Below are 25,981 nucleotides of genomic sequence, written 5' to 3'. Positions count from 1 at the left end.
CAGCTTCAAGATTGATTCTGGTGCTGACACGACAATAATAAATGAGGCTACATATAGCAGCCTCCGTGTCAAGCCGAAACTTAGTCCAGTCACCTCTAAACTGGAAAGTCCAGGAGGAAAAGTGGTCCATTTGGGGGCAATTCCTAGCTAAGACGCAAGAGACAAAAGGAAGAAAAAACACAACAGACTGTTACTTTAGAGTAATAGTGGCAAAGTCTACTTGTGATAATTTTACTGAGTAGATCTGTCGGTGTTCGTCTGGGTCTAAAACACAACACATTGAAGAAGTCAGTGTGTTTGGGGAATTAGGGCTGCTTAAGGGAGACCCCATAAAAATAGTCCTAAAAGAAAATGCTAAGCCATACAGCGTTGTAGCCCCTCGCCGCATACCCATTCCGCTGCTACCTAAAGTAGAGGAGGAGCTTAAGCGAATGGAGGAAAATGGCATAATAGAGCGCGTGACAGAGCCTACAGAATGGGTAGCGCCTATGGTGCCTGTGATAAAGCCAAACGGTAAAGTAAGAATTTGTGTAGGTCTCACTAAACTAAACGAGAACGTGAAAAGAGAAAAATTCATCTTGCCGACCACAGACAGCATCTTACACAAACTGGCTGGAAGTAAGGTGTACACAACTCTGGATGCTGCCAGTGGATTTTGGCAAATGGCTCTGGATGAAGAAAGCTCAAAATTAACAACCTTTATAACACCAAATGGTCGATACTGTTTTAAACGGCTCCCATTCGGGATAACATCAGCACCAGAAATATTCCAAAGGAGGATGCAAGAACTACTGCATGATCACGAGGGCACAGTCGTTTATATGGATGATATTCTTGTGTTCGGAGCTACTCTGGAAGAGCACAACAGCCGCCTGAAAAAGGTGATGGAGACAATCCGTGCATCTGGTTTAAAACTTAACCGCCAAAAGTGTAAGTTCAGGCAGGCTTCCATTCACTTCTTGGGCCAGGTCATCAGTCAAGAGGGCGTAACTCCAAGCCCAGAAAGAGTGTCTGCCATCACCGCTCTGGAGACACCTACAAATGTGAGTGAGTTAAAAAGAGTACTTGGTATGGTGAATTATGTCGGCAGATACATACCCAATTTGTCACAAATCCTTCATCCCCTTAACGAGCTGTTAAAGAATGCAGTAGCATGGGTGTGGGACTCGCAGCAAGAAGCAGCCTTCCAGAAAGTAAAGTCGCTGATATCCTCTGCACCCGTTCTTCAGTACTTTGATCCAAAACTGCCCACCGTAGTAGGTGCTGACGCATCCAGTTATGGATTAGGAGGGGTACTTATGCAAAATCATGGAGGCACACTTAAACCGGTAGCCTACTGCTCTCGTACACTAAATGAAGCGGAAAAAGAAGTACGCACAAATAGAAAAGGAGTGTCTTGCTAGTGTATGGGCCTCAGAAAAGTTCTATCTATATCTGTGTGGTCTGGAAAGCTACAAACTACTAACGGACCATAAACCACTGGTGACACTCATCAACCACAGAGACCTAGACAAAACTCCACTAAGGTGTCAGTGACTTCTGATCCGCCTAATGAAGTTCAATCCAGTCGCTGAGTACATCCCAGGAAAAAACCTGATAGTACCTGATGTGTCGTCAAGGCACCTAGAGTCAAAAGTGGACGACACAAAACTGAGTGAGGACATCCAGGCATATGTGGACTCCATCGCAGAGCTGGAAAGGCCTAAAACAGTGCTGGAGCGCATAAAAGCAGAGACAGAGAAGGATGAAACCCTGCAGAAAGTCGGACAATACATTAAGTCTGGCTGGCCACGATACAGAAAGGATGTCGTGAGGCCTGCTCTAGATTATTTTATGGAGAGAAGTAGTCTCAGTGAGCATAATGGACTGGTAAAGAGGGGAAACCAAATAGTAATCCCACAAATAATGAGAACTGAGATGCTGGAGACAATCCACCATGGGCATCAAGGCCTAAACAAATCCAGGGAGAGATACAATGATGCCATCTGGTGGCCAAAGATAAGCCATGCAGTAAAGGAGAAAGTGTCCTCATGCCCACACTGCAATGAGCACAAACCAAGCCAAAGCCGGGAACCACTCATTACAACGCCTTTGCCGAAACTCCCGTGGCAAAAAACTAGCTGCAGATCTTTGTGAGTTTAAAGGAAAGCACTTCCTGGTTGTTATTGACTATTATTCAAGATGGCTTGAAGTATTAAGTCTCTCACCCAGACCACGAGTGAAGCAGTTATAAGTAAGCTGATGAGCATATTTATACGGTTCGGGATACCTGAAGAGCTGATTACGGATAACGGCCCACAGTTCACCTCACGGCAGTTCCAGGACTTCACAATCTAAGTATGACATCCAGCATACTACATCAAGCCCATATTATCCCCAAGCTAATGGGATGGCGGAGCGAGCTGTCAGGACCGCTAAAAGCATCCTTAGGCAACAAGACCCCCAGCTAGCTCTCCTGATCTACAGGGACACCGCTACGGAGCCGACAAAAGAAAGCCCAGCCAGACTCCTCATGGGAAGGAGACTGCGAACCACAGTCCCCAAGCTCCACCATCAGTTGAGACCGTCATGGCCAAATCTGTCTACAGTCAGGCAGACAGATGCCAAAGCTAAGCAGGCCTACGAAAACACCTACAACAGGAGATACTCAGCTAAGCAGCTTCCCGCCTTAGGGGTCGGAGACAGAGTGCGACTGAAAACAGATTCAGAAAAGACATGGAGAGGCACCGGGGTGATTCAGGCTTCGTGTTCCACTCCCCGTTCGTTTTGTGGTGAAAACGCCACAAGGAGACACCATCAGACGAAAACCGGAGGCACCTGCAGATTGTCAACCAAGAAAGGAACGACTCTCCAACACAATCACCAAAAGTCTCCAACCCGGCCGGGCAGCATAACATCAGCTACCTGTCCAACTCAAAATAATTCAGAGACTGGTAGTTTAACATCGTCACCCAGAGTTTTGAGAACACGCTCTGGACGTGTTGTGAAACCTGCCGTCAAGTTAACTTACTAGTCAGAAGAAATGAGTTAACTAGTGATGTTCACAAATGAGTACAGACCACTTATGTTGAAGGACAAAAGGGAAGGTCTGAGAAGAATGTTTGTTTATATTTGCTTGTTCAGATGTATTTTGTTAATGTCTACTTAAACAGCAAGTTTAAAAATAATATTGATAAATAGAATAAGAGTTCTTATGTTTATTTAATACATTTTGGAAAAAAAGAAATATGGAAAATATTGTGTTTTAGACCGAAAAGTAATTTCAGGGTATGTTTCTGAGAAAACAGTTGTTTTGTTTAATACTGTATGAATCCTTAGACTTAAAGGGGGAGATGTCACGTGAACCAGTTATGCTCTGTGATTGGATATACGTCAGGGCTTACGTATGGGTGATGGACATACAGAAAGATAACACAAGAGAGATTCTCGTGTATGCGGTTGCTTCATGCTGAATAAAGCGAGTTAAAGACGATCTACTGTCTCTTCATATATCTATATATATTATACGAAGATAGATACACTTCACAGGTAGAAAATTAATTGTTTTCCCCCATACCTAAATCAAACAAACAAATAAATATATCAAATGTATAATGCAAAATTTAAACGTGGCTATCTATATGCTGCTCTCCTATGCTGCGTGCACTCACTGGCTGCACTCTCCTCTGTCACCAAGGTGACCTGCATTTTACATCCTATTATCACGCACTCATAAGCCTCCACTGCTACCATTACACTTTTAATGCAGTCCTATTCAGTGATAATACAATTTAGCCTTGGCCAGACACAAAAAAACTCCCTCCCTACAAGAAAATTAGCATAATTATGGAAAACAATGCTGCTGATGTTTATGGCTGAAGTTGTAAATGGTTTGTCTTGCCACTATTCATCCAGGATTACAAGGGCAGGTGGCCAAAAAGGCCTAATGTATTTAAAGTGACACATTAAAAGGATAAACAGTAGCTTTATCTGCAAAGTACATTGACTTTCGTCGAAATACTGCAAAATCCCATTAATGAAGCAGTGGCCAAGTGATTACACATCTCAGCATCTCGAGGGGCAGAGCCACCATGTTGGAGAGGAAAGCAGGTCATAATCATACACACATAAGATTTCTAACCAAGTGTGCAGGGCTGGGAAACCGGCTCAGGTCTAGACCTCTTTTCTAGTCCATTCATGTACAGGCTGGTGGACTGTCTATTGCAACTGTTTACGAGAAACAAAGAGTGACTACACCTCATTCGAAATATACAACATTGTTCTTCTGTATTTAACAGACACTTATCTTGTATACATGTAAGTGACTTGCAGGAGACTTATTACTGGATTAGTCCCCATTCACCGATACTCTGACACTAATTGCTAACAATGCTGTGTCTCGGATACGCATCTTCAACCCTAGGGCCTGTTTACACCTAGTCACTTCATGCATTTTCTCTGATCAGATAACTTTCTGATCATGAAAAGACCAGGTATAAATGCCTTCTAAAATGCTTTTAAGTCTCAGATGCTCAACACACAGTAACGTTAATATAAAGTAACTATTAACTAAAAAAACTCTTACGAGTGCTGATGCTGCACTCTCTCCTGTTGGCAGTCTTTGATCTTGAAATAAACTGATGATCAATAAAATGCTGCACATATCTGTTGCTTTCATTGACCTGAACTGATTTATACATGTTTTGCAGAGACACATTTATGTGGCCAAGTGTTAATGGAACTGTTTTAACAAATCAGATAGCTGTCAGATCAGAGAAAACACATGAAGTGATCAGGTGTAAACAGACCCTGAGACTCATCTTTGAGTATTTGATTAGTTTTGTGATTTGTGTATTTGTTTACATTTCCTAATTATGTTACTGGATACATTTTTACAAAACATGTTAAATTTGTGTTTTTTTTTTTCTTTTTAAATTCATCTGAAACCATAAACCTTTGCTTTATTGAAAATAAAGTTTATTTGTTGGAATATACACTCTAAAAAAAAAAAAAAAAAAAGTTTAAAAATAAAAATAAAAATTGGGACATTTTGGCAAAAACTGTTTGCCCCAGTGCTCTGGGCTGTTTTACCGCAAATATTGTTTTACAATTAAAACTGCTGGGTATTATACCTGCTTAAACTGAAGTGGATTATAAATTAAAATCACTTTAACCTCATAAAATCAGAATGGCAAGAGTAATAGCTTGTTCAAAACCAAATCTGAGAAGTCATTTTATTTATTTATTTTTTGTTGTTGTTTAGCTTTTTTTTTTTTTTTTTTTTCTGCCATTGTTAATAGTCCCACTGCAGCCAAGCCAAGAAACAATACAAGAATGTGCAAATACTTAAAGTAAGGCTTTAGGAACAACAATCAGAGTTAAGAGAATCAGAAAACTGTTTCAATTAAAAAAAAAAAAAAAAAAAAAAAAAAAAAAAGTTTCTTTTAAGATTTGCTCATTGAAAGATTCTTTGGAGAAGCAAAAGTAGTTATCATGTGGCATCACTGTGAAAAACCCCTTCTGGAACATTTATTTTAAAAAGTGTACTAGATCCTATCATCGGGCCGGTTACATAAACCCATTCCAAAGGTTACGAAATCTGTGACTAGGAGCTCAGCAGATTATGTTGTTGTTGTTTTCTCAAAATGTTATGCGCTTATGTGACAAATACTTACTTGACAATCAGCTCATTTACTACTTTAACTAAAACTACTGTGCGGTAAATTGTGGTTTGTTTGGCAGTGCCAGGATCAGCAGGAAGGGACTCAAATGCAGAATGAGTGAATCACAAAGATTTCGTAAAAACACACAAATTCTCAAAGCACAGGGGTATACAATCTTGAGACAGCTCCAACCAGCAGGAAGAGAACTATGCCCCAAGAGGAAGACAGTTTGGAGAATAGTCCCAGTTGTTGGCCAAACCGGGTGGAAGAATGAGGAGAAGAGCAGAGCTGAGAAAAGCAAAGCATGCATTGAGAGTGAAGGGACTCAAAGCATGCCAGCACACACACAAACACACAACAGGATCAAACAAGACACAGCTCAAGACCACAAAGCAACACTACTCAGCAAAACACAAGGAGAAACAGCATGATGCAATAAAAAGGGAAAAAAATAATAAATAAAGAAAAAGTAAAGTAAAACAAAACAATCAAAACAAAATGGTAAAGGAAATATCTTTAAGTTTAAACTCTACCATCTGTGCAACCACTGCAGTGCAAAGATGAATGTTGTTGTTAGATATTTCATTTGATTGGGGTCTTATTATTCCAGTTGTATTTTATGATTAAAGCAAGGCAGTAAATGTGGATCTTTAAGATTAATTTGAGCCGCGCTGGTCTGGTCTGGCCTTGGTCTCAACACCTCAAAGTTTTGATCTTGTCTTGGTCTCAACACACATTGGTCTTGATCTTAGATTATACAGTAGGTGGTCTTGACTACAACACCATTGTCTGGTATATTATTTTGGTTGTTGCATGTTGCCTGTCGTGACTGGACTGTAAGGTTGAAGTGTGTCTTATTACCTTGATAGCTTGTTAGTAAAACATCTCAGTTACGTGTTTAACCCTCGTTACCTGAAGGTGGGAATGGAGATGTCACGTCAGTGACCGATGAATTGGGATCTTGCTTAGAGAGACCAATCTACTTTGACTGTAAACTAAACGAGCCAATGCACATTGGCATGCGATTATTGCATACAGCTGCCGCTGATCACAGCGTGAGCATAAAAAGGCAACAGGTGCAATGCATTCCAGATTTTCGCTGAGGAGCCGAACCGGTGACACGGCTGCTCAGCAGTGGTACAGCAGCCATGGCAACGGGACATGACATCTCCGTTCCTTCCTTCAGGGAACGAGGTTTACATACGTAACTGAGACGTTCCTTTTTAGTCAGTCACTCTCTATGTCACCGACGAATTGGGATCCCTACCAAAGCGCCATGGGTGCTGCCCCTTCCAGTGTCCTGTGTGAGCTGCCTGCGCCCCTTTTTGGTGTAGGCCGGGGATCACAACAAGAAGACCTGTCACTGTTGTCATAGCACTACCCACTCAGTGAGATTGGATGACACTGGGAAAACGTACCCATTCCACTTGGAACAGGAACGTTGTAGAAGCCCCATCCTTCCCGAAGGAGGTTTCAGAAGCATTTACACATATGAACATCCGTTTAGGTGCATATGGAAGAATAGAGGTGATTGTAACCCTCTTGGAAATAGCAGATGTCTGCCAGGGAAACATGGGAAACGTGGACTTTACACATATGGGATCCATTTAGGTCTCACATATGAAACCCAGCCTTCCACCGGTTCTCAAGGATTCACTGGTGCTGGACGTTCTGCCACGTCTGGCTGCCGAAGGGATGGAGAGACTCGACATGGTCTACAGTATGGACACTCTGGAGCAGTTTTAGCAAGCCTTTACCCGTTTGAGGTGAGAACACAGGAGGATACCAACTCCACACGAAGGCTATAAAATCTACCGAACGCGTTGGGGATCGCCCAGCTTGCAACTCTACAAATATCTGTCAGCGAGGCACTATGAGCCAGCACCCAGGAGGATGTAACACTTCTAGTAGAGTGAGCTCACAACCTGAGCGGGCAGGGCCCACCCTGTGCCTGATAAGCCAGGGTGATGGCATCCACTATCCAGTGAGCCATCCTCTGCTTAAGAGACTGCTTTCCCCTTCTGCCAGCCTCCATAACAGACAGAGAGCTGGTCTGAGGTCTTAAACTTTGTTTTCATTCTACATAGCATCTCAAGGCTCGGACGGGACAGACAAGTACCTATAGACCTGGGAGGGGAGGCACGGTTCGCCCTGCCAGGTGGAGGCAGTATTAGGACACAACTGCATCGCAACTGACTGCTCCACCGGGGGGACCCCCGTATACACCCTAGCTGCACCATCGTCAAGGGTGACGAGGAAGGAGGAACCAGCAGATCGGTTTCAGGCAGTAAAATGTGGCGTCCATGACCTGATGAGCTCCTCATGCACCTCCGGGAAGAAAAGCACTGAGGCGGGGCACTGAGAACCAGCGTTAGCCACCCCAAGAAACCAATCGTCCAATCTCAAGGGCTCGGGACACGGTGGAGTTTTCCACTCAAGCCCTACCCTCTCGGTGGCCCGGGACAGCATAGCCGACATCTCTGGATCCGATTCAGGCCTTGCCACTGCCCCGGAGGGCAGCGGTGCAGCCAAATCTTCCTCTCCAGAAAGCTGTCTCTCCGATGCAGTGATCGACACCCGGTCATCGGAAGAGCACAGAAGAATATCGCTGGTACACCCCTTGAAGAGGGCCCAGTGCGTTCCTTTGGCGGCTCATCTGGTTGCGAAGCACTAGAGGAGCGATGGTCCCCTGAGTGTTGGTTCCCTGAGGGGGTTTGCCACCACTCTAACCCTCAAACCACACGTGCTACTGCTGGAAGGAGCCCTCATCTGGCAGCCACCAGGATGAGCTTTAGATCGCGACAGAGGTCCCCCTGGAGGAAACAAAGCCTGGCTCACAGCTCTGAGATGGTCATCTTTCCACAATGGGAACATGACTCATCCGCGAATGCCACCTCAGCGTGTTTAATGCCCAGACACGTGAGGCAGTGATCGTGACCATCACCTGGCGCCAGTTAACGACAGCATCCAGAAACGCACGGGTGAATCGGCATCTTTAAAAATACGATCTGTCATCTTTACAAAGACACACCCGTGTAAGCTCTTTTAGAGAAATAGGCTCTTTCAGGGAAATGCTCTTTTAGGTGCTGAGATGCACAGGGGAAATGGCCGTTTGCAGCACAACAGGGGGTAGTGCAGCCTGAAGTGCGCAACCCACTTGACAAAGGAACAACCACCGCTGAAGTGCCGTCCGCCAATACAAGAAGCTCCCCAGAGCGCGCTAAACTTGTCACACACAAAGCAGTTTGGTAGGAGCAGAACGATGTTGTCACTCGGCTCCAAAGCGAAAAGCTGGTATGTGTTGCACCTGCTGCCTTTTTATGCTCATGCTGTGATCAGCAGCAGCTGGATGCAATAATCATATGCCAATGTGCATTGTGCAATGTGCTCGCTTACACTCAAAGTAGATTGGTCTCTCTAAGCGAGATCCCAATTGGTCGGTCACCGATGTGACGTCAAGAGTGACCGACATGAAAGGCAACTGTGTAGTCAGTCTTTTGGATTTGGAACAACACGAGGGTGTGCAAATAATGACAGAGTTTTCATTTATAAGTGAACTTTCATTTTAAACTTTAATAGTCAAGTGCTTAGCTCTACAAGACTTATCCTATGTCATCTTGGTGAATCAAGTCAAGCTCTATTGCAATAAGAGTGTTTGAGGGAATGCTCATTTTGAAAAAGTGCATTCAGTTTTTGGTAACATCCTCATAGCTGGTCCTGTATGTGTCTTAATAACACTACACTCATAATAGTTTGGTTTTGTTCTTTGCTGTTAGTCAAAATCGGTGCAGGTTTAAACAAACTAAATACATGGACTAATTAAAACACACCAAATATGTTCCATGTTGTTCCTGTTTACTTCAGTCAGGCCTTAAATATATATATATATATATATATATATATATATATATATATATATATATATATATATATATATATATATATATATATAATTTATTCAAATGTATTCAACTTGGAGTAGCGACCGTAATCCACTCCAAATTGATCTAAATGGTTTGAAACGTTTGGCTTGCTGCCTGGTAAAAGAGTTTTTAAGCTAATTGAAGCTGATGGTGTCATCTGATATAGCGGGATGCTGCTGTTAATATTCACTTGACCACTTGTCTTTTATTTATGTTTATTTTTTTGAATGTTTGGCTGGAGGGTTGCCCACCGAAGCAGCATGTCTGTAAAACAGGTCATGTTTTTATTATAAAAAAATAATCTGTTTCATGTCACGGTCGTTTACATGCTCTCTGCTCTTTGCAGTTTTATTTAAGGACAGCTCAGTAAAAACTACAGATCTGTAATACAATGCTCAACAGTGCTCAACAGTTTCTGTTTGCCTGTCCATTAAGTTTAAAGATGCTGAAAAGGGTAGAGTTTAGAGTTTTACACAAAATATTTGACTTTTTAAATGAGGTAATAAATGCATCTAGTGCCTGCTGATCATCTTTGACAAGACAGAAATGAACTGAAATATCTTAAGAGAATATACTTAAGTACAAACTGAATGCAATGTTTTCAGACACTTAACTGTATGTCAATGCAAATTAAATGTTCAATTAAAAGTTCATTCAAAAATGAAAAATTGCTAAAAATTCAAACATATGTAGATAATAACAGTAGTTTGGTGGAGTAGACTCATTTAGACCAATATAATAATTTGGCTTTAGTCAGGTTTCAGTCAAGCAGAGTACATCATAACTATAATCTGTGATCATTTCATTTACAATTACTGCTTTGGGTGTGAGTGCTCTAATGTTTATGAGCCCAAACTTTAAAAATTGTTTTTGTTAATTTATTTTACATTTTTTTTCTGGTTTAATCATGACAAGATTTTTTCTAGATCCTACATTAAATTTATATTTTGACCTCACTATTCGGGGAACAGACACAGTCTTAATAGACTGGACAGCGCAAGTTCTTCTATCATTTAAGCGGGTTTTTATTTATTTATTATTAGTATTATTCTATTATTATTATTAATATTAAAAAAAAAAATATATTTATTAATTTTTATTTATTTTTTTGCTCACCACCAGCAGTGATTGGGTGCCATCAGAATGAGAGTCCAAACAGTTGATAATAACATCAAAATAATCCACCACTCCAGTCCATCAATTAAGATCGTCTGAAGCCAAAAGCTTCATGCTTGCAAGAAACAAATCCAAGACATTTTTAACTTGACTTAACAATTGCTTCCAACTGAAGTCCATAATCCACAATAACGCTTCCTCCAGTGAAAATTTGTCTGGCCTGAATCAGGAGAGAGATCTACACAAATCAAGCACTGTTTACACGCCAAAACAGTCCAAAAAAAAACAAACAAACTCTAAACTAACGTGTCAAGGATTATTGTGATGGTTTTATCAGCTGTTTGGACTCTCATTCTGATGGCACCCATTCACTGTAATGCTAATATAATGCTAAATTTCTCCATATTTTATTATTTATTTATTTATTTATTTTTGTTACTGAAGAATCAGGAGTATCTGTCTGAAAACTAGCATATATATATATATATGTATTTTTTTAACAACACAGAACGTGTCTTTTGAAAAGCACTATTAAACGCTTCTTCAGTCCATTCAGAAGAGTAACCCCTATCCAATTCTTTTTTTCTTTCATGATTATCGATTTATCAAAAAAATCTTTGTCAGAATAACAAATCCTCCTCAATCTATAAAATTGGCTCTTAGGAAGTCCCTTTTTTAAAGACGTTGGATGAAAGCTGGTTCCAAGTAACAAAGTATTATGATCCGTGTCCTTAGTGTACAAAGTCGTTATCAATTTATCACCTTTTTTTTTTTTTTTTTTTTGACCCACATATCTAATAAATGCACTCTCAATGAGTTAAACTCCAAGGCAAATTCCAAGTCTTCCTCAAAGTTATTAAGAATCGACACAAACTCTTCAACTTCATTTTTATCTCCCCCAAAAATATACAATATATATCATCAATAAACCTATACCATTTAACAATACGTGAAGAAATAAATAACACTGTTCGAAGTAACCCATAAACTAATTAGCATAATTTGGGGCAAAAATAGACCCCATAGCTGTACCACTAATCTGAAGAAAAAAAATCTTTATCAAAATTGAAATAATTGTACTTCAGGACATATGAACCCATCTCGATCAGGAACCCGAAGGTGAAATTGTCACCACGTGACAAAAAATTATGTCTAAGGGCACTGAGTCCTTTCTCATGTGAGATGTTAGTATAAAGGCTTGTTAAGTCCAAAGTTAATAATAAAGACGTTTCAGGTAAACTGTTTACCTCAGAAATCTTATTAATAAAGTCAGACGAGTCCTTAATATATGATTGTAACAACTGAACGAAAGGTTTAATAAAGACATCAACATATTGTGATAAGGGAGATAAAAGAGAATTAGTCTGTGCCACAATGGGACGTCCTGGAGGATCAATTAATATTTTATGGATCTTAGGAAGAGTATAAAAAACAGGCTTAATCGGATGTTGGCAGTATAAAAAGTCAAATTCAGACTGTGATATCCAACCTTGTGTTTTAGTATTCTTTAAAAAAGTTAATATCTCAGACTGATACATGCTAGTAGGATCATTATGTAGTTTCACATAAAATTTTGTATTTTGTAGTTGCGAGAAAATTTAATGTTGATATTTGGACTTATCTTGGCCTACAATCATTCCTCCTTTGTCCGCAGATTTTATGATAATATTCGGGTCATTAATCAATTGAGTCAAAACTTTTTTCTCATTCAATGAAAGATTATGAGAGAATCGATTACTAGAAATGCACATTTTCATTGCATCTTGTTCAACCAAATGACAACAGGTGTGAATGGTATGATTAGAAACATTTGGACAAAAAAGTACTTTTAGGTCTAAAGGGCGTACTTGAAAAAGAAATGGAAGTTGATTTAGAGAAGACATATCATAATTTTATCTGTCTAAAACATTTAAATAGATCCACTTTTAGACCAAAAGGGTTTATACCACTAGTCAGAACAAATGAGAAACCTTTTGACAACACCCCAATCTGGTCAGTTGAGAGTTATTTTTTGGAAATGTTGATTACCGTCTCTTTGAGAAGCTCTGAGTCCATGGTCGTAGATTTCTTTGAGGCCATTTAGCTTCTCTGACATTTCTTCTTTTTTGTGGTCTCCGTAAAGGAGCTCATCTGTCCAAAAAAGAGGGCAAGGTATGTGTACTGGATACTGGATATTTTTTGTTTTTTGCTTTTTAGTTTTTGACCTGGTTGGTCTTTGTCTCCAACGCACCTATCTATTGACGTCAAGTGTGCAGAGTTAAATTGTTAATTGAATTAAAACATGATTTAAAATGTAATTTAAAGTATAAATTTGAATTTGACATTATTACAAAATGCACTTTTTACTTAAGTGTTAAGAAACAGTCATGAAAATGTCTCTGTTTGAGTACACATTCATTTCATTAATAATATACTATCTACAAATACTGTTCATATGTATATATATATACTTTTAAGATCTGAAGTACACTGCAAGTGCACATTCAATACAGTTAAGTGCACTACTTTTTGACAAGGGTCATACTTAAATTAAGCTTAACTTCGACCTCTCTGAAGTCTCCAGAGATCCCAAGCAATTATGTCTTCCTCTGGACATCCGGCACTTGTGTTAGAGGTCAGGAGCTTCCTGAGATCCGAATGTTCCATTCTCAGCATTCCGGCCATTCTGTGTCTTCCAGGATCAATTTCCTGCTCCTCGTTACCGGTGAAACAGCTTTGCCTCACATCTGCAGCTCTTTTGAAAATATCAAGCTTATTGCTCCTGAGGTCCCACCGAGTGATCAAACCACAAACCTGAGTTGTTGGAAAACTCTGAAACTCTGATTTGGAATCAAGAATTATTGCAAATCAATCCAGCGGTGCTTATGAACCGTGTGTTATAAAAATTTGTACCGGTCAAATTGATTAAAGAGTTATTTGTTGACTACAGATGAGGCGAGCGATAGTCATGAGGAATAATTAATAGGGATGCACCAATTATAAATTTTCAGGTTTTCATGGCTAAAGATTGCCAATTTTATGGGTAGATTCCGATACCTGTTTCAGTTTTTTTTTTTTTTTTTTTTTTTTTAGAAAGAGACTAAAATTAAAATTCCAGTCCACATATTTATTAATATTTTGAATTTGCTTTTGTTTTCCTAAATGTTCCTGTAGTTCTGTTCCTGTGGTTTGATTCCCAAGGAATGCATGAACTCATGTAATGAATACCTCAAATACAGTCCCTTTGGATGAAAGCATCTGCCAAATGCCTAAATGCACATGTAATGCAATTTTCAGTTTTCTTTGTAATTTTATAGTATTTTTTATGTGCTGTCATGTTTCACGTGCTTTCAGATTTAATTAATTTTTATTTTCATTTATTGTTGTTTTATAACATCTATTTTATTTCAGTTGGCAAAGGCAACATTTTTTTTTTTAAGCTTTTTAAGTTTAAGTTTTTCATCTAATATTTCTATTTAAGTGCATGTATTTATTTATTTCAGCAACAAACACGGTTTAATAGTTTTAGTTTTAAATTAACTTAGTTTGATATTTTATGCACATGTGCAAACAGGATTTAAGTGCATTGGCAAACATTTTTTATTTACTTATGGAGGTTCAGGAAGAGTTGCAACCACCAAATCCATCCACAACCTTTATAACCTGTGTGTGTGTGTGTGTGTGTGTGTGTGTTTGTATATATAATAATAAACATTAAACTTAATAAACATTTCTTATGATTAAATTATCATTGTTGAAAAGTTTTTTTTTTGTTGTTTTTTTTTTTTTTGTGGCACTATTCACAAATTTGAAGTAAAAATAAATAAATACATACATTCAATAATAATAATAATAGTAATAATGATTATAATAATAATGATGATGATGAACAAAACTGACTGCAAATATATTTATAATATTACAAAATATTTATTTCAAATTCTTTTGAACTTTATTTTTATCAAAGAATCCTGAAAGTATCCTGAGAATAAAACGGCTTTCAACAGTGCTAATAAAAAGCATTATTAATAATTCATCACCAGTAATAACTGATGATAATTTAGCACTAAATTACTATATTAGAATGATTTATAATATAATCTATTAAAATAGAAAATGGTTATTTTAAATTGGAATAATATTTCACTGTATACCTGTTTTACTGCATTTGTGATCAAATAAATGCAGCCTTGGGGAGCAGAAGAGACTTCTTTCAAAACCATTGAAACATCTTTATTATTCCAAACTTTTGACCGCTGATGTTTAAATATTGTATATTGTGTAATTACAGGATGAGCTCATTACACTATAACGCCATATACAGTCTCAAAAAATCAACATACATCATTTGATCAGGCCTGTTTTTGCCATTGTGATTTTTTGCACTGTAACATCATTTTCATGACTGTTAAACCCATGCCCAGAGCTGATCAGTGTTTTGTCCGTGTCTCACAGAGATGTCGGGGACAGGGCTGGACATCTCGCAGGTGCACTGGAAGCAGCAGTGGCTGGAGAACGGGACGCTGTATTTCCACGTGTCTATGAGCAGCTCTGAGCAGCAGTTACAGGTCACGCAGCCCACCGTCCGGGAACCGCCACGCGTCCTGCACGAACACATGCACCTGCTGCACATCTCCATCATGGTGAGTACCAAACACACACACATCTGTAAAAAACACTACTAATACCATCACAACTAATTTGGCTCACAGACCATCTGTATTTAGACATTCCAAAAAAACAAAACAAAAACCAATTCAAGTTCCTTGCACTTTGCATACAACTGCAATGGCTTATGAAATATGCTAATTTTTTGAGATAGGAATTTTGGGTTTTCATGAGCTGTATGCCAAAATCATCAGTATTAAAACAATAAAAGACCTGAAATATTTCAGTTGGTGTGCAATGAATCTAAAATATATGAAAGTTTAATTTTTATCATTACATTATGGAAAATAATGAACTTTTATCACAATATGCTTTTGAGAAGGACCTGTATATATATACTTTTTTTTCCGTGTGCAGATTTATGTAGAATAAATGCAATAAATGCAAAAACATATTATATGAATAAACAAAATGGGGAAAAAGAATAAACAAACAAACAAGCAAACTCACAAACAAATTTCATAAATAGTGATTGCAATCCTGTTGTCACGTGTTCCTGCTCCTCTTCACTGTCACAGTCTACACTTGTCATTTAATTGCAATAATTTGTACAACTGCTAGTTTTAAAATGACTGTGATAGTACAGCACCTGGAAACCAGGAAAATACTGTAAATTCAAACTCATTTTTTTACAGTGCACTCAAAACAGTATAAACAAGATTTTCATGAGCAGCAGAGAGAGGATAAAAATAAAGTCAAGCAGCTCAATATACCCGTTATTGCATCAGAACCAAACCGCAGTTTCCACTTGGCAAATAAACAAACACCATTGTCTCCTGTTCTGCATTTTCAGTCAGAAAACATTCTGTTTCCTCACAGATATGTGTATGTAGTCCATACACTGTCAGCCCTAGTAAGTTCAAGACACTGATTTAGTGAATGATCTGTCTTCCCGTTGGTTCCGTCCAGCACTGACCCTCCAGAATCCCTGAGCCTCCTGTATTCCCTCCCAGCCTCCCTCTCCTACCTCCTCTCCAAATTGATTTGTTACTTTTTATTTTTGATTGGATTTTGTGCATTTCTTCAGTCTCCTCCTCAGCCACTCCCGCTGTTCAGTCATCTTCAGCCCCTGTCAGTTCCTCTGTTCCGCCTCCTCTCTATATATCTGCCAGTCCTGCTGCCCTTTCTCTGCTGGTTCCTGTAAACCCCTCAGCTCACCCTCAGTGGGTGCTGTCATGGAGCTTTGTCTCGTTGTGCGTCTTCCAGTCTCCAGCTCTGCCTTGGTGTGAGGAACCCCTGTCTGCACCTCCAGCCTCTGAGGCCTGGATTCCACGTTGGCCCTTCAACCCATCAGCTCTGCCTTGGCTCCTTACTCCCTCGTCTCCACCGTGGCCCATCATCCCACTGGCTCCAGTGGGCTACATTGTCCCTCCGGCTCTGCCTTGGTCAGTTGTTGACCCTCCATTGCTATAGGATTCCATTCCTCCGGCTTTGCCTCGCTCTGGCTCAGTCAGGCTTCTCCTTCCCTCTGGCTCCTCCTTCGTTCTCAGTAGAGGTCTTCTACACTTCGGGCTTCGGGTCGGGTCAATGTTTAATTAATAGCCTTGGGAGTGGGCCAGGTTCAGGTTTCAAACAAACAAACAAACAAACAAACAAACAAACAATAAATAAATGAATAAATAAATAAATAATAATAATAATAATAAAATATGCTATATTTATTTTTATTTTTTTTGCATATATAACTTTTTCACATGTGCTCCTGATCTGGCACACTCTTTCTATCACAACAAGGCAGACAAAATGAGTGCGATAAAGCAAAAATTAGTGAGGGGAAACTCATTACAGTGACAAACGATGCAGCAAAAGCTGCACAATGGAGGAATTACGATCTTGTACTTACAAGCAATAAAGGTTAGGTGCACTGTAGGGCTTGCAAAGCTGTCTTGGCCTACTACGGTAAGAAGACAGGTACTTCTTCTCTACAGTGACACACTGACCGTGGATGCTCTCGTTCAACTGCGGGCTACCTATGGCCGCGTCCCAGCGGAGAGTGTGCTGCCTGATCCCACTTCCATCTTTTTGAGAGGGAAGGAAGCCACAGCATCAAAACAACAGACAGTGGTCAAAGAAATATCGGATATTAATGTTAGGATGACCACTGACATGTGGACTGACGATTACTGCAAGAATAGTTTCTTAATAATCACTTGGTACTACATCACACCAGAATTTTTGCTTTGATGCAGAGTCCTTGCTACAGCGATGTTCCCCGCGAAGAAACGAAAATCAGTGACAACATACGGAGAGAATAACAGTGGCAGCTCTTTTCTGTACTTTGATTTGATGCTTGTCTTTTGAACAAAGTCATCTGGGTAACTGATCAGGGATCAAACATTATTGCTGCACTCGCACCGTATCATCGGCTGGATTGCCAGGACCATGTTTATAACACAGTACTCAGATGTGCAGTTGACTGTGACGAACTACGAGACTGCGCACCAGAGATCACACAGACTTTGTTGGCAGCAAAAGCGTTCATGAGATGCATCAAGCAAACAGGTGTAATAAGCCAGTTAACAAAAACTGTCAGACAAGTGTCACACACCAGGTTCAGCACTGTGTTCCTTACATTGGATTCAATTGAAGAGGTATACACTGAGCTTCCTGAAAAACTTGAGAAACGCAGCGAAACCCGAAGAATCGACAAAGTATCTCCAGAGTTCCTGCTGGAATTTCTTCGATCATTCTACAAGACTCAGAACGAAGCTCAGAGTGCCACTGTGCCTTGATGAAACTGTTGGTTTACACATATTTGTTTCCTGACAGATGCATGCAGTCCTGAAATACAGCATCTTGTAAAATGTTATGTGTTGTGAGAAACCCATTTCGGGTTCAGGTTGTAAATTTAACAGTTCAGGTCAAGTTGTGTAGGGTCAGGCTGTGTCAAATGATCTCAGGTATGGGCCAGGGCTCATGCAGACCTCTAGTCCTCAGTCGCTCCGCCTCCACCACGGTCTTCCAGATCCCTGCCTCCACCTTGTGTATTCATGTGTTCCTTGGTTTCAGTTCCTGCTTCTCATTTGTTAATCATCAGAGGTCTTATTCAGTAGTTCCCTCATTTGCCGTGTGTTTATGTTGCTCTTTGTTCATTTGTTGGTTGTTGACACACTGTCTCGCTTGTGGATTATCTTCTGAGTTATTTAGGCCATGTCCACATGTACATGGAAGTTTCTCCTTCTGTTTTAAAAAAAATTCTCACTCCACATGAAAACACAAACGGATGCTATGAAAAAGCCATGTTGGCCAATCAGAAGCCTGAAAAAGGTTTCCAGTAGGGGAGATGCATGATCCATCGTCACAAAAATTATCCGGTTTCGCTGTCTACACGATAATACTGCAACTAGAGTTTTTGAAAATCTTCACCCTGACAGGAATTTTCAAAAATGTTCCATTTCAGTGACCTGGTGCTGCATTTACATGTGGACAAACGGCCTAACCGCATAGAAAAAGCTGCGGTTTTGAAAATAACCGCGTTCTTGTGGACAGGGCCTTATTAAACTTAATTTTGTGTGGTCATCATCTTCGTCTTCTTCTGGACTATATGTGACAGGTCCAATGATACTATAGTATTGCTTTGAGAATGGTTAGACTATGGCGATGTTTTTGGTGAGATTGGGTATGAATTCTAAGGTTAATTCTCTATATGCACACATTTCTATGTTAGTTTGGTTAAGTTATTTCAAAGAGCCACACAGCCTACCCGAAGTGAAAGACATATTAAACAATATGATAAAAATTATAATTTTAATGATTTTTCCAAAATTACTTGTACATTGATATTTGTAGAGACGGTACTACCCAGTCCCGCAGAGAGCTGTGGTGTAGTGTTAATTTTGTCAGCTATTTTCATTTTAGTCTTAGTCTTGGTCCCATGTTAAAATGTCCTTGTTGGTTTTTATCATATTTAGTCAACCTGGTCCTATTTAGTTTTAGTCAAGTTTTAGTCGACTAAAAGTCTCAACATTTTAGTCTAGTTTTAGTCCAAGAAAAACTGAAGTATTTTAGTCTAGTTTTAGTCAATAAAAGCTTAACATTTTAGCAATAAGATTATTATTAATTAACCATACAGTATTAATTTTGGCAGCCATTTTTAATTTAGTCTTAGTCTTACTCAAATGTTACATTTTATTTATCATATTTAGACAACCTTGTCCTGTTTTTGTTTAGTCAAGTTTAAGTCAATGAAATGTATGAGCATTTTAGTCAAATTTTATTCAGTGAAATCATAGTCACAATTTCGTCATTCTGTATAATGGTTAAACTGATAAAAAATAAAATTAATTAAAATTAAATTTAAATAAATAAATATAAAAAATATAATCGTATTGATTGTTGCCATTTGAGAAATTTACTTTAAAATAAGCAAAACACCAGGCAGAAATGTATCAATGTAAAAGCGAAGCTTTGATTCGGGGATTAAAACTCTTGATATCTGGCAACCGCACTCATGAGAGTGGCGTAGTAGAGGTATGTATAGCAGTCTGCAGTAACATTTTGTCTCCTTTTTTGATGAAAATAAAAAGAGGTTTTAGATAAAGTTTTTATCTTTTTGAGTACATTTTAGTCTCGTCTTATTTCATCAACGAAATTGCATGTTGATATAGTCTTAGTTATCATTGATTGACCTCATTATCGTCTCGTCTTAGTCATGGGAAAAAAGCTTGTCAACAAAGATTTTTCGTCATAGTCTTCGTTAACGAAATTAACACTACTGTGGTGGATGTAAGTAATATCACGCACTTAAATCAGTGAATCTCACCGTTGCTGAATCACTGGCATTAGAATGTAATTCTACAAGTTCTGTAAGAACGTTTCACAACCAAAAATCAGAAAATTTCATGAGAAAACCTTGAAAACAGCTTAATAATTGACTGCAGATCTTTCCTTTACTGAAAATTGCACATTTTGGACTGTGTGATAAGTCGTATTTTGAACATGATTGCAATTTCTTAATTATTATGCATAATTGTCTGTCATATTTGCATGCTGGTTATTTATTCTAAAAGTTTTTTTTTAATTTTTTTTTTCCCCATTTGCATTATATTGCATTGTAACAAGCCTCCTCAGGTGTTCATGGTCGCAGTTGCCAGATTAAATCCCCTAATCAGAGCTTTTCTCTTCAATGGATACATTTTCTGCCCATTGTTTTACTTAAATTTACCAACCTGGCAGCGGTGTGCACTCACTCTCTCTGCATTAGGGAAAAGGGCTGAAGATCTGAAATATAAATAAAGTTAAATAAATAACTAAATAAATAAACAACTATTATTATTAATAATTTATTTATTTATTTAAAAATTATTATAATAATTATTATTATTCTTATTATTATTATTATTATTAATTTATTTATTTATTTATTCATTTAAAAATTATTGTAAGAACACATTTTTAGTATGTTATCCATCATAGTAGTTTGTGTAGACGTTGAGCTTCAGCAGCAGAGTTCAACAGTCAGGTGCAAAATCAGTCCCTGAGCAACAATAAGCATCTACTATAATACACATCATCTCCAGTGGAGTGTGTTTTTTAGAAGACATTTCACACACACCTTCACATTTATCCTCAATCTGCCTCCAGAGTCACACATACTGACTGATATCATTCAGACACGGGAGAACAGAACTGGAGCGGCTAAAAATGAGCATCCATAGAGAGAAGCTCTTCTCCGCTTCTGTCTGTGTGTGCGAGCAAGCAGCGGTGCCCTGGCATTTTCAATGAGCATCATTAACTGTAATTCTGTCAGGGCAGTGACAGATTGAAGGTGTTGAGCAGTGCTCTTCCGCCAGCGAGCTGTCGCTCAGCCTCTGTTCACACTCACTTGTTTGTTATATCAGGTTTGATCCCCTCTTCAGAAGATGAGAGATGACCTGTTGGATGATTTAGGTTGCTGTTTTGCAGTACAGCAAAAGAGTATTTATCAAATGATGGTCAGTAAATGTTTAAAGCCTACAATACTAGCACACTTGTAGCACCCCTTTAGGAACTCGAGCTGCGTCAAAACGCTACGGGAACGTCTTCAGCATGACCACGCTCTAAATCACATTTGTAATCAGTCCAATAGATGGGTCAGATGTCACGGGCGGGGTGACATAACACCCAGGAAGCTTAAAAGCACATGTGGTGGAACCGGCGTCAGCTTTCTGTCATTCAGCAAGAACACTTTTTGTGAGTCATACTCAGTCTTTTTTTTACACTTATAAACTCCTTTATGTCAAATCATAAGCCAAAAAAAAACAAAAAATCAGTCAAAAGAAGCATTTGGGCGAGCATGCATCGTTCAGGCTGTGTGTTCCTCCCTGCCCGTCCTATATTTCAGGTGGGGACACACACAGTTTTTGTGTTGTCTGCTTGGGAGTGAAGCACGCAGAGTCAGCTTTCGAGCAAACTGAACGCCCTCATCCCGGAAGGCTTGTTACTGCCTTGCTTCACTCTCACTTCGCTCCTTGTTCTTCACTAACGTTTCTCACGGTGCCGGTCCTGCTTTGCCGAGGCAGAGCAGCGGCTGTGCTCGTGGGTTTCACATATGGATCCGGTGAAGGGAATGTAGACGGGCGAGTCCCTACTTCTTCCCTATCCACCAGATCATGTGCCCACTCTCGGGGTTTTGGAAGCACGTGCTGTGGTCCTTCCCCCCAGGAAAGGATGTGACGCTCCGCCTGTCTTTCTCCAAGGAGGATACAGATGGCGTCAATGAGCTCGCCAGTTGCACAAGCATCAGTTACACAAGCATATTATGGCTAATATTATAATGAGCAGCACTAATGGGGAGCAGAGCTCGCACAGTCGGCTCTCGGGGGGATGACTGTGCTTTTTCCGCTGTTAAGCGCTCCACTCTTGCCAGGCACGCTTTGAGGAGTGTGTCCATGCCTGTGATCTTGCGATTCCGGTCCCGCTGCCGCTGAGGCACGGCGGCGACTGAGATTGTGGGGATCGCACATGATCTGGTGGATGTTTGGAGATGGCTCTTCCTATCTCCACCTGCGTTCCATAGATCTAGGGCTCGTTCTCGAGGCTCGGAAGCAGTTCTTCCCCCTCTGAGTGAGAGCTTGCTGCTGCAGGTATTTTTCTCAGAGGAGATTGATATTGTTTGTGTGACCAAGCAGCTCGTGCGCTGCCGAGGCAACGCATGTATTACATCGTTTTCGGTTTTTGATGTGAATCTTACCACACAAGACCGTGTTTACTCAATTGGTTGTTTGATTGCAATTAATTCTGAGGAATAAAATTAAGTATTTATCTGACTATGAGAAGTTAGATATACAGGGGATCTTGGGATAAAAATTCTCGAGTGAGAGCACGTGTTTACCTTTCTTCCTCTGTGGAGGTTGAGGCGGTCAGCAGGGGCTGCTGGGCTGGAGCAGTCCCAACCTACCGTGTTTCAGCTCCTCATTCTAGGGTTGTCACTTCTTGTACTCCACAGAGTCTAGAGTCAGAGTGGCGCTCCCAGGGAGAAGGCTTCTAGCGGAAGGCAGTTCTGCTGACCGTCATTCTTGCTGGACAGTCTTCATCTAAAAAAAAAAAAAAAGTTCTGATGCCTAAGGCCTAGGACTTCTGAGGGCCAGCTCCCTCTGTGGAAGAGCAGTGTACACCGCATTATACGGTGCTCATCTCTCCTCAGTGCCCTCAGGAGATCAGTCTGCCAACCCTGCCAGTGTTCCAGGGCACAGTGGTCTCTGGCGAGCGCTTCTTTCAGTTACCACCCGGAAACTTAGCGGTGCTAAGAGGCTTGGAAGTCTCTAGAGCAGATAGTATGGCCATCCCCTGCTGGTTCGCAGAATCAGGGCACCGATCTTGCCACTCTGATTACACTAGAGGTCAGTCTTGAGAGAATCATTCCCTTAGTAGAATATTTAGCAGCGTGGAAACTACTGATGTACTAAATGTGTCTCAATGGGTCCTGCACACTGTAGAGAGAGGCTACAGAGTCTGGTCTGGTTCTCTTCCGCCTTGGTTCAACAGGTTTATCCCCACTCTGGTGGGTCCCAAATAGGCTCTGGTAATGGAGCAAGAAGTAAACACTCTCTTGAGGAAGGAGGCCATCGAGGTGGTCCCTCTTCACGAAAAATAATCTGGGTTCTACAGCTGGTACTTCATTGTTCTGAAAAAGAATGGAGGGTTGCGTCCCATTTTAAATCTGTGTCAGCTAAAACACTCAGTCATGCTACTGAAGTTCAGGATGCTCACACTCAAACAAGCAGTGTCTCAAATCAGGTCCTAGGAATGGTTTGTCACGATCAATCTAAAATACTCATACTTCCATATCTCCATCCTTCCTCATCAGAGGAAGTTCCTGAGGTTTGCTTCAGGGGCAAAGCTTACCAATACCGGATACTGCCTTTCGGCCTTCTCACTCCACACTTTTACCAAGTGTGTGGATGCTGCTCTGCCTCGTCTGCGACTCCAGGGCATCCGCATACTCAACTATATTGGTTGATATTAGATCATTCAGAGCAGATAGCGGTTCGGCATGGAGATGTCATTCTCGCTCACATGAAAAAGTTGGGTTTAAGACTAAGCACCAAGAAAAGTGTACTTTCTCCATTACAATGGACCACTTATCTGGTCTTGGTGTGGGATTCGACCACGATGCAGGCACGTCTGTCCCCTGCTCGGATCGAGTCAATCCTCACAACAGTCAAGAGAGTGATAGAAGGCCAGTCACTCACTGTCAAGCAGTTTCAGAGACTGCTGGGTCTGATGGCAGCTCTTGACCTGCTGTACATAAGAACCCTACATTAGTAGCTCAAGAGCAAGGGGTTCTCCACAAGGGGAAACCTGCTTTGCATATTCACGGTCAAGCGGAGGTGCCTACATGCCTTAGACATGTGGAGGAAACCTTGGTTATTGTCTCAGAGCCCAGTGCTGGGAGCTCCTTGTCACTGCGTAATGCTAGTAATGGACGTCTCCCTCATTGGTTGGGGAGCGGTCAAGAGTGGCCACTCGGCCCGCGGTGTGTGGAGTGGTCGCTATCTCAGTGGCACATCAATTGGCGTGTTTCTAGCTTTGAAACACTTTCTCCCAGATTCTCCTGTGTTGGTGCACACCGACAACACAGCAGTGGTCTCTTATATCAACCACCAAGGAGGCCTTGGTTCGTGCCCCCTGTACAGGCAGGCACAGCAGATCCTTGTGTGGTCCCAGGGCAAACTCCTCTTGCAGAGAGCAGTTCAAATTCATGGGCATCTCAATATCGTGGCAGACATCCTGTCGAGGCAGGGAGCTAGGCCTGGGGAGTGGAGACTTGACCCGAGGTGGTGAAGCAGATATGGAGAGCTTTTGGCCAGGCTCAGGTGGACCTGTTTGCCACCCAAGAGATTTTGCACTGTCCCCTCTGGTTCTCTCTTACTCATGGTAAAGATGTGGCCGAGGCTTTTGTCTTCTCGACGACTCTCCATGGGAGATTCCTGTCAGGAGGGACCTCCTCACACAGGCAGAGGGCACGATATTCCACCCCCACCCGGGGTAGTGGAAGTTATGGTGTTGCCCCTGAGGGGGTGCACAACTCATAGCTTCCGGTCTCTCAACTGAGGTTGTTGAGACCATCCTCCAATCCAGAGCTCCCTCCATGAGGAAACTATATGCCTTGAAATGGAAACTTTTCACTTCTTGGCGCGGAGACCAACAGCTTGACCCAGTTATCTGCCTAGTTGGAACAGTGCTGGAGTCCCTGCAGGTCTCTCTTAAGGGTTGACCCACTCCACCCTTAAGGTCTACGTGGAGGCCATTACGGCTTACCATGCCCCTATTGGTGGCCAGTCAGTGGGCAGACACCCCCTGGTTTTACGTTTCCTCCGCGGAGCGCTGGGGCTGAGGCCTCCGGCCAGAGAAGCTTATGCTAGGTGGTGGATCAGGATGCTATTCCATAGCCTCGAGTCCTCTGATCTCCCCTCTCTATTGGGGGTCAAGGCTCACTCCTTCTGAAGTTGGCCTTTGGGCGGGTTATCCCTGCCGACTTTGCCAGGTGCCTACCTGTTTCTGCACCACTCCTGGCTCTATTCTCTCGCTTTAGCTGCCTTTTACACTAGGTAGGGATTTGTAAGTCTTGCGGCGTGGACACTCTCATTCCCATAGCGTTTTGACACAGCTCGAGTTCATGGAGGGGAACGTCTCCAGGTTACGCATGTAACCATGTTTCCCTGAAGGGAATGAGATGTTGTGTCTCAGGGCCATACTCCCTGTCAGTGCTTGCTTCATTCCTAGAAGCTGATGCCGGTTCCCCCGCACGTGCTTTTAAGCTTACTGGTCGTTACGTCACCCCGCCTGTGATGTCTCGCCCATCCATTGGACTGATTACACAAGTGATTCAGAGCGTGGTCACACTGAAGATGTTCCCTTAGCATTTTGACGCAGCATCTCCTTCCTTTCGGGGAACCATGGTTACATGCATAACCTGGAGATGTTTTTTGTTGTTAATGTCATGCACACTGTTGAGAATATTTAATTTGCTACAGTTTCACTATTGTAGCACTAGGGTATGCAGTTTCTGTGGTACTAATGTCATCTAGTGTAACTACAGAAATAAACTATTTTTAAACAACCTTTGCAAATGGCCCTTTCATGCATAATGCTTCCCCCAACTCAAACATCACAAACAGCTCTTTCAGGACTATAAAAGTGAAGGTATGTAACAACAGGTAAAAGCAGACT

The 25,981-nt window shown here is 40.9% G+C and overlaps 1 protein-coding gene across 2 annotated transcripts in view; it reads left to right on the top strand.

Moving 5' to 3' along the window:
• Positions 1–25,981, top strand: part of LOC109067613 (astrotactin-2-like) — a 539,141-nt gene that overhangs the window by 141,011 nt on the left and 372,149 nt on the right. Inside the window, exon 2 of one of the 2 annotated variants that reach the window (XM_042757176.1) lies at positions 15,116–15,303. In XM_042757176.1, coding sequence (XP_042613110.1) covers positions 15,116–15,303 — 188 coding nt within the window. Of the gene's footprint in view, positions 1–15,115; positions 15,305–25,981 lie in introns of both variants that reach the window. The other variant, XM_042757175.1, reaches the window with a different exon arrangement.

This window comes from Cyprinus carpio, chromosome A5 (assembly GCF_018340385.1).
Source record: "Cyprinus carpio isolate SPL01 chromosome A5, ASM1834038v1, whole genome shotgun sequence".
In the NCBI taxonomy this organism is placed as follows: Eukaryota; Metazoa; Chordata; class Actinopteri; order Cypriniformes; family Cyprinidae; genus Cyprinus; species Cyprinus carpio.
This window is presented reverse-complemented; position numbering and strand designations above follow the sequence as displayed.